The 12,962-nt window shown below is 50.1% G+C and overlaps 6 protein-coding genes across 6 annotated transcripts; 3 read left to right on the plus strand and 3 right to left on the minus strand.

The window, feature by feature from the left end:
- Positions 1–567: 567 nt before the first annotated feature.
- On the minus strand, positions 568–1,730 carry A1O5_10623 (uncharacterized protein; the record flags this gene model as incomplete). Its single annotated transcript, XM_007751199.1, has 3 exons — positions 568–1,140; positions 1,207–1,614; positions 1,674–1,730. The coding sequence occupies 3 exons, from the start codon at positions 1,728–1,730 to the stop codon at positions 568–570; spliced, it is 1,038 nt and encodes a 345-aa protein (XP_007749389.1).
- Positions 1,731–2,244: 514 nt separating this feature from the next.
- A1O5_10624 (uncharacterized protein) lies at positions 2,245–4,108 on the plus strand (the record flags this gene model as incomplete). The annotated part of the gene is made up of 5 exons (XM_007751200.1): positions 2,245–2,420; positions 2,496–2,795; positions 2,856–3,031; positions 3,089–3,450; positions 3,506–4,108. The coding sequence occupies 5 exons, from the start codon at positions 2,245–2,247 to the stop codon at positions 4,106–4,108; spliced, it is 1,617 nt and encodes a 538-aa protein (XP_007749390.1).
- A 434-nt stretch (positions 4,109–4,542) lies between these two features.
- A1O5_10625 (uncharacterized protein) lies at positions 4,543–5,190 on the plus strand (the record flags this gene model as incomplete). The annotated part of the gene is made up of 1 exon (XM_007751201.1): positions 4,543–5,190. The coding sequence occupies one exon, from the start codon at positions 4,543–4,545 to the stop codon at positions 5,188–5,190; it is 648 nt and encodes a 215-aa protein (XP_007749391.1).
- Positions 5,191–6,028: 838 nt separating this feature from the next.
- Positions 6,029–7,771, plus strand: A1O5_10626 (uncharacterized protein; the record flags this gene model as incomplete). Its single annotated transcript, XM_007751202.1, has 3 exons — positions 6,029–6,263; positions 6,314–6,837; positions 6,902–7,771. The coding sequence occupies 3 exons, from the start codon at positions 6,029–6,031 to the stop codon at positions 7,769–7,771; spliced, it is 1,629 nt and encodes a 542-aa protein (XP_007749392.1).
- A 453-nt stretch (positions 7,772–8,224) lies between these two features.
- On the minus strand, positions 8,225–9,985 carry A1O5_10627 (uncharacterized protein; the record flags this gene model as incomplete). Its single annotated transcript, XM_007751203.1, has 5 exons — positions 8,225–8,337; positions 8,409–8,642; positions 8,728–9,339; positions 9,393–9,615; positions 9,674–9,985. The coding sequence occupies 5 exons, from the start codon at positions 9,983–9,985 to the stop codon at positions 8,225–8,227; spliced, it is 1,494 nt and encodes a 497-aa protein (XP_007749393.1).
- A 1,008-nt stretch (positions 9,986–10,993) lies between these two features.
- A1O5_10628 (uncharacterized protein) lies at positions 10,994–12,770 on the minus strand (the record flags this gene model as incomplete). Its single annotated transcript, XM_007751204.1, has 8 exons — positions 10,994–11,053; positions 11,118–11,482; positions 11,550–12,152; positions 12,220–12,288; positions 12,342–12,426; positions 12,482–12,564; positions 12,621–12,657; positions 12,720–12,770. The coding sequence occupies 8 exons, from the start codon at positions 12,768–12,770 to the stop codon at positions 10,994–10,996; spliced, it is 1,353 nt and encodes a 450-aa protein (XP_007749394.1).
- Positions 12,771–12,962: the final 192 nt, after the last annotated feature.

Here is a 12,962-nt window from a genome sequence, read left to right on the forward strand (position 1 = left end):
GCCAGGAATCGGGTATTCTTGCACGAATGTAAGATCACTGCCTGCCTCTGTATTAGGTTAGTGCTTTTGACGATTCTATTCATCGAATATGCAGGGCCACTGCCGCTTCAAAAGCATTCGCTTACAATATCATACTATACTGTAACAAGGCAAGGTGGCTGTGCTGTGCTGGGCTGGTAGAGCGGTGGCAGGGAGGAAAAGTTGTCTAGTCACAGTCAAACCTAAATGGGCTGGCAGAGAGGGGGGTGCGGAACAGTTTACAGTGCTGGCAGAGTGCCATTCATTAGCTTGAGCAGAGTATCATGAATTCTATGGCTTTTTGGCGCCGTCTACCTAATTCCTAAGTGTTTTATCAGTTCTGTCCTGTTCCTCGATGCTGCCGCTGTGCTAGGTGTTTGTAGCCCTAGCCGCTGCCCCTCTGGGTGATGTTGGTGTGTTGTCTTGTCAGTATCAACCAGAAACGCGTTCTCGATTCCCGATCTGCTGGACAGGCCTCTGTGCGTTGTTGCACGTGCACGCCGAACCCTGAAGTGCTCTGTTACAATACTAATATGCAATAACCTGATTCTATTGATCTGAAAGCCTTTGCGCTTCAAGCAGCCACCCAATGCCCTGAGTTGTGTCCTTCGCGTACTCCTTGCTCCTCGAATGTTGTGGAAAATTTGCGTAAAAGACATGTGGCAGCCCCGGATAGATATCCACCTTTGTCGGGATGTTGTAATCCCGTCTCAGCACGCGTTCGTAAATCAATGCCTCATCTCTCAGCAAATCCAGCCCGCACACCTGGAGGTAGTGAGGTGGGAGCTTTGCATGGCCACTGGGCCAGTTGAAAGGACTCCACAGCTCCGACCTGGGGTCCGGTGCATAAGCTTCCTTGTACATGTCCATGTTCGCCTTGGTCAAGACCGGTGCGTCTTTGTTCTGCTGTCGGCTCAGGTACATCGATCGATATTTCTCTGGAACGACCTCTGGAGCCAGGACGGTGGGGATGTTCAAATACACGCCAGTCAGGGCTGGGGATAGCTTCTCATCTCGGGCAAGGTGTGATACGACTGCCGAAATATTGCCTCCTGCCGACGTTCCACCTATAATGAAACCAGTGGAGGGATCGGAAGAGAGCTGGGAGGCATTTTCAGCAATCTAAGTCCAACGGCTGTTAGCAACTACCTCTTGAGCGCCATGTTCCATCTCATTCGCGGTACTCACCCAGTGTAGAGCATCCCAGGAATCATGGATTGCTCCAGGGAAGCGACTCTCAGGTGAGAGACGATATTCTACGCTTATTGCTACAGCCCGATAGGTCTGCACAACGTTGATGCAGTTGATGCTTTCCATCTCCGGACAACCAAAGCAGAAGCCACCGCCGTGAAAGAAAACGACAAGCGGACTAGCACTCGGAGGGCTCTGCTCTGGCTGATATAACAGGCAACGGGCCAGGCTACCATCCCTTCTTGGGATATAGATTTCTTGTCCTTTCACACCATTCTTTTGAGCGTTGGCCAAGGCGTTCGCAGCAAGCTCTTTGTAAATAGGATTCCAGGCTGTTCGAGTGGTTGGGATGCTCGAGATTTTGTTATCTTTGGCAAATTTGGGGGTGTTGTCCTGCCGAAAAATCTACAGGTGGTCTTCAGCACCATTTCGTGTGGCTGTTCTGAGTTGTCCAAAAGGCCTACCTCGGCAAGCTCTGGATCAATCGCACCGTAATGTACCCATGTTTGTGGATCATCCATCGAGGCCATCGAAGCCATGCAGATTTATTCTTCGATTCCGACGCAAGAAAAGATAAACATAAATTTATGGCTTTGAAATTCGAAGACTGCAAAGAAGTACAAAATGCTGGTGAAGCACAAAGGCAAGGCAAGGGTAATAATGGCCTAATACCCATTAGCTCAACAACTAATGTGATTTGGCTGGGTTGATACAGAAAGTCACTCCCTAAAGGCATCGGCACCGGCATCCGCGGCCCCTTCTTTGCACAGCGGCCCAAAGCATCCCGAGGCCGCAGAATGGTCCGCATACAAAAAAGCGGGCCGATTGTTTCGAATTCATTGTCTGTACCCACCTATGACTGTACGAAGTCAGCTATATCCGCCTAGTCAGATGACCGCGTCAACGCGAGGCAAGATACTCCTACAGCAGACAAACAACGCGCTCAGGAAAGCCCCATTAGATTGATAAGCTCTCAATATTCACTATATCGCCCATTCCTGTGGGAAGAGGCGACAGTGATACGGCTTCACGAGCATGACGGAGACGATATTGTTGAAGCATCCTTTGCTAGGGAGCATCGTTGGACGAAGAAAAGGGCAAGTGGCTCAATTCTTGGGCATCAAGTATGGCTCGTTAAAGCATCGATTTGCCACATCTGAAGTCGCAATTCCTGGGAACTCTGACCCTTTCACGACTGCCACAAATTATGGGTGAGTTGCACGTTGAGGCAGCATTCTTTGGGCTTATATTTTGCTGTGGACCATGGAACTGACACGGTCAAAAAGCCCTCCTGTGGTCTCGCCGCCTGAATCTTGCGATATGGAAATGAGCTTCATTCAGCAGAGCTTAGAAAAGCCTACGATACCGCCCATGTCGGATCTCGAAGGTCTGAACTTGAATATTACACTTCCCCTAGTCGATGGGCAACTACCATCACTTCATACAAATCGCGGACTTCCGGTTCTCGTCTACGTACATGGAGGGGGCTTTTTCTTCGGATCTAACTCCTACCCGCACTATGACCAGGCTCGCATTGCTGAGCAAGGGATGCGAGATGGCTGCCCTTTCATTGCCATGAATATAAAGTAAGTCAAGGCGTCGAAAAGGACTAGTATCTACCCTGAAGCTCACAATTTGGCCACTAGTTATCGTTTGGGAGCTCCTGGATTTCTTACTTCGAGAGAAATCCGCAACGCCGGGTGCCCAACCAACAACGGTCTTAGAGACCAACAAACCGCTTTCAGATGGGTCAAGAAGTATATCTCAGGTTTTGGAGGTGATCCTGATGCTATCACGGCAATTGGACAAAGCGCTGGTGCGGGTACAGTGCCCTTGTTTCTCCAAAGTTTTGCTGTTCCTATTCTGACACTCAGACCAGCATCTTTGACGTACCATCTTCATTCTCCGGAGCCGTTTTTCAATCGATGCGTCCTGCTGGCCGGTACCTCACTCATGATGAGACCAGTAGATGCCGACACAGCTGAGTCTGTTTATGAAGTCGTTCTAAAGGCCCTCGGACTCGATCAACTTGCTCCACAGGATCGTTTCGATGCCCTCCTCAAGACAGATTTTACAGAATTTGTACAGAAATTGGGACCAATTCCGGCGCTTTGTCCGGTCGTGGATCACGACTTGATTCCAGGTGTTCCAAGTTTCGACCGTATTGCGAACGACGGCGACTTGCCTCTTCCTGGGAGAAAGTGGTGCCAAAGCTTGATGTCTGTTGATTGTGAGTGCGATGTAAGTTGCGAACACTTTCGACCTGTTCGAGTTGGATTAATTAACTATCTCCTAGGGAAGTATTTTCGCTCTGGTGAACCTCAATCCAAGAGAAAGGGGAATCCGCAAAGCTTTTCAAGACTCTATCCGGTCGAGTCTGGGTGAAAACAGAAGTAAAGCTCTGATTGACTTCTACAAGATTACCGACGGAACACCTGATTCCACGGCCCTTCGTTTGATTACCGATTTTATTAGTGATGTAATGTTCTTTGCCCCTTCTATTGCCTTTGCTAATGCCTGGGACATGTCTTTTGTGGGCCATTTCAATGAAGGGAATCCATGGGAAGGGCTATATCAAGACCGCGCGAACCATATGCTGGACATTGCATACTTATGGCAGAATTTTAACGACAAATTCACCCTACAACAAGAAGCTGTCTCTACCACCTTCGCCAGAGACGTGGTAGCATTCACTGCTAGCCTGGATAGGCTGCCACCTTTCAAGTCTGAGAGGAAAGTGACTGTGTACGGGCCCAGTAGGGCAGGGATTACCTCAGATGTGAAAGATGTCGACGATGAGGCGACAGGGAGGAAGTACAAAAAGTTTTTTAAAATGGCGGATGAGGTTGGAGGTCTGGACGCAGTGCTGGATGCAGCCGGGACTTTCCTCATGGGCTAATAGCTTTGCTCCCACCAAAGAGCCGGCATCTCAATCGTAACAAGTGCTAGATGAACCTGTCCAGAATCCAACACTTCTTAATTTAGATCCTGTTAGAACTGTGGACTATGAGCTGGCCTTCCAGCGGCTGGCAAATGTATGAGCAATGGTAGACCCTCTCTAAGCCAAAGGCTCGCGGGTCTGCAGAATTGGTTTCAGTCTTCGCGGCCCGGATCCACTCTGGGGCCCTCGGAATCCGCAAATTAGCAAGTGCCGCACAAAGATGATCCGTAGGTGTGAGTTATCCCCGGTATAAGCTAGGGGTCTCTACCACATGTTGATTATGTCTTCAGAGCCTTTCTCCAGACGAGGTCTCCTCGACCTTTTCAACTTGCAAATTCTGCTACTCATGCTGAAACTGTACCACTGAACAGGATCTACTGTCAAGAGCCACCATGCTCGCCTTTCTACGCCCAGCTGGGCCCCCTCGTACCTTCAGAGCCAACCACAACCCTATTTTTTACGAAAATGGGCGCTCGTCCTTGGAGTTCCGAGAGAAAGACGCAGAATACACGTTGAGAAACGTGCATCCTCCCATGGATAAGGAAGGTTCCATCATGATCCCTCCTCACCACTATCACATTAACCAAGCGGAGCACTTTCTCATCGTTTCTGGCACAATCAACCTCTTCAAAGGCCTAGACCCCAAGCCATGGAAGGTTCTCTCGACAACAGAAGGAGCTGAGAAGAAAGCCACGATACCGCAGAAAGTCTATCACCGCCTGGAGAACGCATCGTCGACCGAGCCGCTCACAGTTGATGTACATCTATCCCCCGTTGAGTACGAAAATGAGCAACGATTCTTCCGAAACTTCTTTGGCTATCTCGACGACTGCAAAGCCGCCAAACAAGCCCCGAGCCTTTTCCAGCTGATGGTCTTCCTGTATAGTGCCGACACTCCACTTGCTCTCCCAATCTCAGATGGATGGCTCGGTATCGTTGCAAGCCGCATCTTCTTGATTCTCATGGCGGGATGGGGCAGGTGGGTTTTGGGCTATAAGAACACTTATCCAGAATACTACGCCAGGAAGAAGCACTCGTAGTGAGTGGCAAGGATTGCCTGGAGTGATTTGTCTTGAGGAGTAAATAGCGCGAGCTTCGAACCATGATTAGCTATCCTTCTTTAATCAATGTTGCTGCCAGCACTTCGTACAGGAAGTCTATTCAATTACCTGGGACCGGAATTCGCCGAAAAGGCAGATTACAAGTTTATCACACTGGCTCTGGCTGAGATGCTGGAGGCGGAAAAGCTCAGGGGCGTGGTGCGCATCCCCTCACTGTATTCAAGCAGAAATCTAAAGCCTGCCAAAGGCCTGTCAGGAGCTGTCCTCGCCTGTGATTGAACCTATTTAGGAAAGACATGGCTTCTATTTACATGGGCTCGCTGGAATAGGCGGAGCCGGCCCGTTTTGCTGGCAGAGCTTGACCATCCAGACAAACGATTCCGGATGCCGCGACTCGCCGATTGGCATAGCGAATTACCGCCTATCCCTTCCCTTCTGAGTGATGAAAACATGGACATTCTTATCTCGGTGGGGATGGTTTCGTATCAGCGGAAACCGAAAAGCCGAGAGAATTGCCCGTGCTACAACTCGCAGACCACCATCACCGGGCTCCAGGCTTGCAGTTACCATTCCGGATGTCCCAGGCCTTATGAAGATACGCCGTGCACGTAAGTAATGAGGTGAGAATGAATGCACGCCATAGCGACCAGAGCAGCGCTATTACTATTCGTAATTGGTACTCAAACCGCCAACCGAAACATCTCAACATACTAATATTTCAAAAATTATTTACTGCTTTCTACTTTACCTAAGGGTGCAGTAGATTTTTATTGTGCCTCAAGTCTCTTCTGCGTAGAAGTGCTAGTGGAAAGCCGCAATGGACAAGGCGGAGCCAAAAGTCCAACGTATCTTCTGCGTTATCGTTGGTGCAGGTCTCACCGGTGTGTCGCTCGGTTATCAGATTCTGCGCACACACACTTTGAGGCATGAAGAATTCCGCATTTTTGACCGAAATCAGGACTTTGGTGGCGTATGGGAGAGCAACAGGTATCCTGGAGCAGCATGTGATATTCCCAGCCATGCTTACCAAATGCGACTGTACCTGAATGCAAGTAAGTGATCCTGAACCGTCGCGGGAAAAGGCATATTGACATATAGGTAGACTGGACCAAGAAACTTGCGGACGGCAAAGAGATTCAACAGTATTACGCCAACATGGCCGACTGTCAGGGTCTACGGCAATGCACTATCTTCGGCGTTGAAGTACACTATGCCAAGTGGTGTGAGAGCCTCTCGCTGTGGGAAATTCTCATCGAGGAGAGGAAGACTGGTAAGCGCACGAAATGGCTTGCCAATGTCCTATTCGACAACGGCGGGGGCTTTCACAGGCCCAAATATGCCAACATCCCGGGCCGAGATTCGTTCAAAGGAGTGCAAGTGCATACTGCCAAGTGGCCAGACGACATTGACCTTCGAGGAAAGCGGGTAGCTCTAGTCGGCACAGGGCCGAGCGCGGCTCAAGTTGGGCCCCAAATCCAGCCCATTGTCAAGCAACTCCATGTTTTCCAGAGGAGTTCTGGCCACGTCTTGCCGCGCAACAACCACGTTATTCCTTCGTGGAGGAGAAAAGTATTCGAATGGTGTTATCCGCTCTTGTGGGTTTATCATGTGTGGTACTGTTGGTTCGTGAGTATGCCCCATTGGCAATGTTGAAATTATCCAGGGTGCTTGCTGACGCTCCATTCGACAGTTTAACACAACCAAGCCGATGTGGATGGAAGGCACAAAAGAAAACCAGACGATGCACGAGGCCGGGATTGCATTTCTTGAGCAAGAGGTCAAGGACCCCGTTGTCCGTGAAAAACTCAGACCGCGTGCGGCGTTCGGCTGCAAGCGTGTCCTTTTCCTGGACGACTGGTATTCAATGTTCAACCATGCCAATGTCGAGCTCATTACTGACAAGCCCGTAAAATTGACTGAGAATGCTATTGTCACCAAACCGACACACTTGACCACCCAAACTGAGAGGGACAAGGATCCTGATGGGGCCTACCTGCAGAAGTTAGAAGAGCTGGATAACTCCGAGACAACCAGAGAGATCGACGTGCTCATCTGGGGTACCGGTTTTGACATGAACGATTCGGGCGGCCATTTCCAAATCTATGGCATCAACGGCGTCAACCTATCCAAGCATTGGGGGGACTACCCGCAAACTTACTGGGGCGTCGCTGTGACAGGCTTCCCCAACCTCTTCCTCACGCTCGGTCCCAACTCGGTCAACTACTGGTCGAATGTGACCACGGTGGCGGAGATCCAGATCAACTGGCACTGTAAGATGCTGGCTCACATCAAGCACCAGGGCGCGCTGGGACCGTACGCCCTGCACCCACGCCCGGACATCCAAGACGACTTCAACAACTGGCTGAAGAATAATCGTGGCAACCCAACTTTTCTGACGGCGGGGTGTGCCACATACCATGTCACACCTTCAGGAGCTACCCCTATGTACAATCACTTCCGAGTGTTCACAACGTGGTGGAAGATGCGGAAGCCCGCCTATCATGAATTCGTTGAGTCATCGACATCGAGCAAGGTCTTGGCCTACGGAAAAGTGATATGAGTCCGCGTGGGGATGTTTTTGATATCTGGGGACACTTTCCTCTTAGGAAGACACCCGAATATACTATATAGAGCCGCAAAGCCAGAACCTGAAAGTGATGTCACGGACGAGTTTTTGGGCTGCTGAGTTTTGACGTGCTTTTCCCCCTCGACATGATCTGAGCGAGACTGTCTTGTGCGAAAACGTCTAGGATGGAACAACCGTCCGCTGTCGAGGCTAACTATGAGACAAGAGGGTCTAAGAATGACTCCGGGGCAATAGATCTCGGAACATGAGGCGGCCCAGAGGGTCTTCCAAGAGGAATGTGCTATAACATTTTACAAATTTGAGCGCTTGCTCACAGAGTGGTGGAGAGTGCTAAGCCGGTATGAACAAAAGCCTGCAACAACTATCTTGCAGACACCTTCCTCCGAGACCGACAGAGATCCCTGTGCTTATTGGAAACCAAGCTACTTAATCACGATGTAGTGTAATGGACCTCGGCCCATGGTAATGTTTTCGTGCAAAGGCAATCCAATTCACGAGCGCCAAAAGCAAGACACCAGTGACGACGACGCAGGCATAGTCTAAAGCAAGTCAGTCCGTGCAGCAAGTTATCTCTCTAGCTGGGCGTTGGGTGTACACGGGGCAAACCCACTCATTGTCTCGGAATCAACATAGCTTGTTGAAGGCAGCAAGAAGAAAATGGTTGTGCAGATGGTGCACAAGACTGTGGACACATTGACAAACCATCCCAACCAGTTTGGAAGGCGGAACGCTCGGTGTGTTGGAAGTGCCTCCGGGGAGCGACGATGGTAGATGAGCAGAATTGCGGGAACCGCGAAGGTGATTTGCTGCAGAATGATGGCGGACCCGATGATAGCATTGAATGCTAGACGTAGCAGTAGTTAGAATAGTATTCTTATGTGCTTTTGCCCAGACTATAGGAAGGAAATAAGTGCAAGCAGGCGGCTTACCGAGAGTCGAGAAAAGATACAAGATTCCAATCAAGAACATTAGGAATCCGTTGAGGAGAAGCGCCCACACCGGCGCCTGAAGTCTTTTGTTAATGGTACCCAGCTTGTTAGAGAAAGCCAAAGCCTTATCACAGCCCAAGCTCCAAGTCATCATGGAGTCGACTTGAGTGCAGGCGATGCTGCCAACAGGTAGCAGGACAATAATGAGGCACGTGAAGACCGTAGTTGCGGCTGTTGATCCCGTTGCTTGCGCCCAAACCTCCCAGAGAAGGAATCCGGACGGGGTAGATAAGACTGAATCAAAGTCGGAAATAGAGTAAAGTGCCGAGAGAGTGAAGACAATACTTGTCAGGAACGATGTGGACAATGCTGCTAGGATTGTTCTGGGAACTACTTTCGGAGCCTGCTTCACCTCTTCCACCAGGTGGACGGCTCCGTCGAGAGGGCAGAATGCCACAACGGGCGAAGCCAGGGCAATCAAGAAGTCGACACCCTTCGGCCAACCATAGCCGGAGATCGAAGTAAGCCAGACAAAAGAAGACGATGACTTGTCTTTGGCCGTGGCGAAGCATGTCACAGTGATGACAACGAAAGAGAGGAGACTCAGTATAACTGTTGTAAGATTAGCGGCTCGTCGTGCGGAAATCGTTTGGGCCAGCACCTACATCCGAACATGTAGTACTTTGGCAATAGCTTATGTAAAAAGAGATTCATCAACACCGAAAGACAGGTCATGGCTTCGTAAAGCAGAAAAGACATCCATGGATGAGGGACAAAGTTTGGATTGTTGCTGAACGCCAAAGCGTAGACAAGATACGAGAGCGCCCCTTGCGCGGATGCCGCAAGAGTTAGCCAGGAAAACCAGCTGATGAAGCCGGTGAAATAGCTCTGAGATCTCTGATCAGCCCCTTTTCGCGCATGACTACTTGGACGAGATACGACTTACCGCCGGGCGACTGATGGAGGCTGGTGCCAGGATCGATGTCCAGTGGTACTGTCCGCCTGTCGTTGGGTATGCCGAGACCAGTTCGGCCAATGTCAGGCCAATGCAGGCGTAGAATAAAGTCGTAGTACACAAGCCCCAGATGGTATTCATGGGCCCATAGATGAGGGAAACGACCATTGTTGCTGCCACAACCAGCCAGCTGTTGCTGACATTGTAGCCAGCAGCAAGAATGCCAAAGAATGAAAGGCTTTTCTTGATTGGGGCAGACTCGTCGGCCGCAAACAGTTTCATGTTGATTCCGGCGTGCGCCATATCGCCCTCGTCAACTGTGACGCTCAGAGAAAGCTCTTCTGGTCCTATGTTGGCTTTTGATGAGACGCTGGCTAGTAGGGTTCGCAAGAGGGAAAACATTACCTCCCTTGGAGTCTTTCGACTCCGGTGACGCCATCACCTGAATTGATACAGGCCCAAATAGCAAAATTCAAAATTCGAGCAGAGCTGAGGGATCGGATAGTTTGAGTCTGCTCTCGCACAAAGGCCAGAAAATGGGAGAATTGTATGAATTCAGGGGCAGCTTTGCGATCCGCTGAAACGAGGACGTTGAGGGCCTAATAAGTTGGAGTTGGGGATGATACAGTGCTTAGGACTGCCCAAGTGGACAGAAGCAAGCAGGTAGTTTAATCGACACTCGTAATGAGGACACTGAATAAGGTTAACGCGGAGGAAGTCATGTTTAGCGTTAAAGGTTATTGCGTCGGACTCCGGAACCCGCAAAGAGGGTGCGTTATCTTAGTTGTGGCCAGAGCCGTAGACTCGTATCTGTTGTCCACGCCCAAGTTCGCACTTCAGCGCGAGCGGCGATGGTAAGGTTTCAACGTACAATACGCCTTTTGGAGGTGTTGAGACCTCACCGGGGGTATTGCAACTGAAAGGGTTGAAGAGCCATGTTACTTTGCTAGACAGAACTTGAAGCTGGCCCGCTTTGTGCAAGACTAACTAGATATTCCTATATATTGCTACGGAGGGACCGCAGCCCTATCATCATAGCACTTTTTGAAGGGTTTTAGTCCTCTGCGATAAGAACACAGTTTGTCCCGTCTACGTGAACACTAATCAAGGCTGTCCAGCATACCAGTTATCATAAAGACTGGGCTGAAGCTCTGGCAAGGGGCTGGCCACACGGCGGGCAGTGTAAAGCCAGTGAGGCTCCTGATATACGTCCTTGCTTTTTCTCTGCGCTCATAGACGGGATTCAATCCCTCGGTCGGTGATGTAACCTTCTTTGGCCTCATTCCGTGTGAACTATCTCAAAACTTTCAATTATGCCTCGTCTGGCCAGCGATTTTTCATGAAAATCTCAATCTCGGGATCAGGCGAGACCTAGGATAGAAATTTGTCAGCCGGGGTGTAGAGCCGCCAGAATTCCATGGTATGAAAGACTCACAATTGCCTCAAATTCGCCATTCTTGGGTCGTTCCGCTCCATCAGGGAGCTTAAAGTCATAATTCAAAAGGATTTCGGCCATTATCAGTTTGATGTTAATGTGGCCTAAAAAGCGGCCGGGACAAGCATGTCTTCCGTATCCAAACGAGAGATCATTCTTTCCCACACTCACGTAGAGGTGCCTATTCTCTGCGCCCGGCTCTAGGCGGGCGCGGTAGAAACGTAGGCCATCAAATTGGTTGGGGTGCTCATAGTTCTTCTCGTCGAGGTGGATAGCACTTGTCGCGATTTCGAGTCTGGTGCCTGTAGGGATAACCGTGCCATCCGAGAGAGTCACATCAGCTGTCGCGGCACGTTGGAAGGTTGCTTTAGACCACCACCTGTTAGCTATGCACGTGGTCAAACGTCAAAGGTTATATAGAAGGAGACATACTCAGGTCAGGCGCGCTCAAGCGCTGACTCTCCTTGATGAAGCTATCCAGCTTCTTCATGTGAGCCAACGAGGTTCTGGAAAAGAGCTGGTTCGCTTCTCTGGGTGCTGACTCCACTTCCTCGCGTAGCGCAGCGATATATTCAGGACGATAGGCCAAATCGTACAAGGCTTGGGTGATTGAGGCAAATGTCGTTACCGTGCCCACAGCCACCAGTGTCATTTGAAACAACAATTGCTTGTCGATGTCTCTGGAGAATGCGCCATTTTGGACCGCACAAAGATGGTCGAGCATTGAGCCTGGGCTCTCCAAGAATGCGTTGTTCATCTTCTGCTTTTGTCTCACCGAGGCCTCGACAAACGGCCGAGCTCGCCTCCACTGGTCGAGGATTGCAGCTCTCTCCGGGAGAAAGCGGTACACGAAAGGCCGCAAATATGGTGGCCAGGCTTTCAAGGCTTTAATACAATCGAATGTTGTGATAACGTAACCCGTAGCAGCGTCAACCCATTCTTCACTCTGGCTGACGGCAGCGCTGTGAAAAACACGTGCATTGGATGTACCGACCAACTTCAGAATTCTATCGTGCACTTTGACAGGAGTCCAATCTGAATGTCCAGGTGAGTAAGGACGTACGTGGATGCCACTACTAGTCGTGCCAAGACACTGACCTACCTGGATAATCGCCAATGACCCTCTCCAAGTTGTCTCGCACGATCTTGTGTATGACGGGTGTAAACGCAGCTTTTGAAACGAGTTAGCTCCTGCTGAGTGTCACATCGTGGGGGAACGTATACGAAGGGATATGTTCAAGCTGCCTTTTATCGTGTTAATCACATACTCTGGTGGACCGCCGAATCGGGTGTATTCGATTTGCATATCCTGGGGGGCATACGTTAATAACCATATTCCCTCCGATATGTGGGAGCTTCCATACACTATCGATAGAGACTTTGAAACTCAGGTCGGGATGGCTTTTTAACTCATCGAGAAACCGAGGGGGTAAGACCACTTTCAAACCTGCTCGTTTGCTTTAGATGGAAAACTTAACATCCACATGCAGGGGCTATTCTCACCATCATTGGTATCAAGCCCCCAGATCTGATCAGGGTACTGGTGCGCGGTGTCAGTCGATTCCAAAACCCCAAAATACCGTTACCGGTGCGACAACTTACTTGAGTGTAGCCCTTCCACATCAGCTCCCTGGGGCGATGGCAATATTCCATGCGTCGAGCATGCGGGCTTTTTACCTCGTCAGCGAGGACGATGGGTATCCGCATTCTCCTCCTGATTGCTCGTCGCACTAACAAAGTCGTACATTCCAGGCACAGCACAATCGCAAACGCGAAAAATACTGGGTTGGTGTTGACGAAAAATGAATGAGCACTGCCAGGTAACGACAACAAGCGCCGAGCTAG

Source organism: Cladophialophora psammophila (assembly GCF_000585535.1).
Source record: "Cladophialophora psammophila CBS 110553 chromosome Unknown aczJe-supercont1.20, whole genome shotgun sequence".
Classification (NCBI taxonomy): Eukaryota; Fungi; Ascomycota; class Eurotiomycetes; order Chaetothyriales; family Herpotrichiellaceae; genus Cladophialophora; species Cladophialophora psammophila.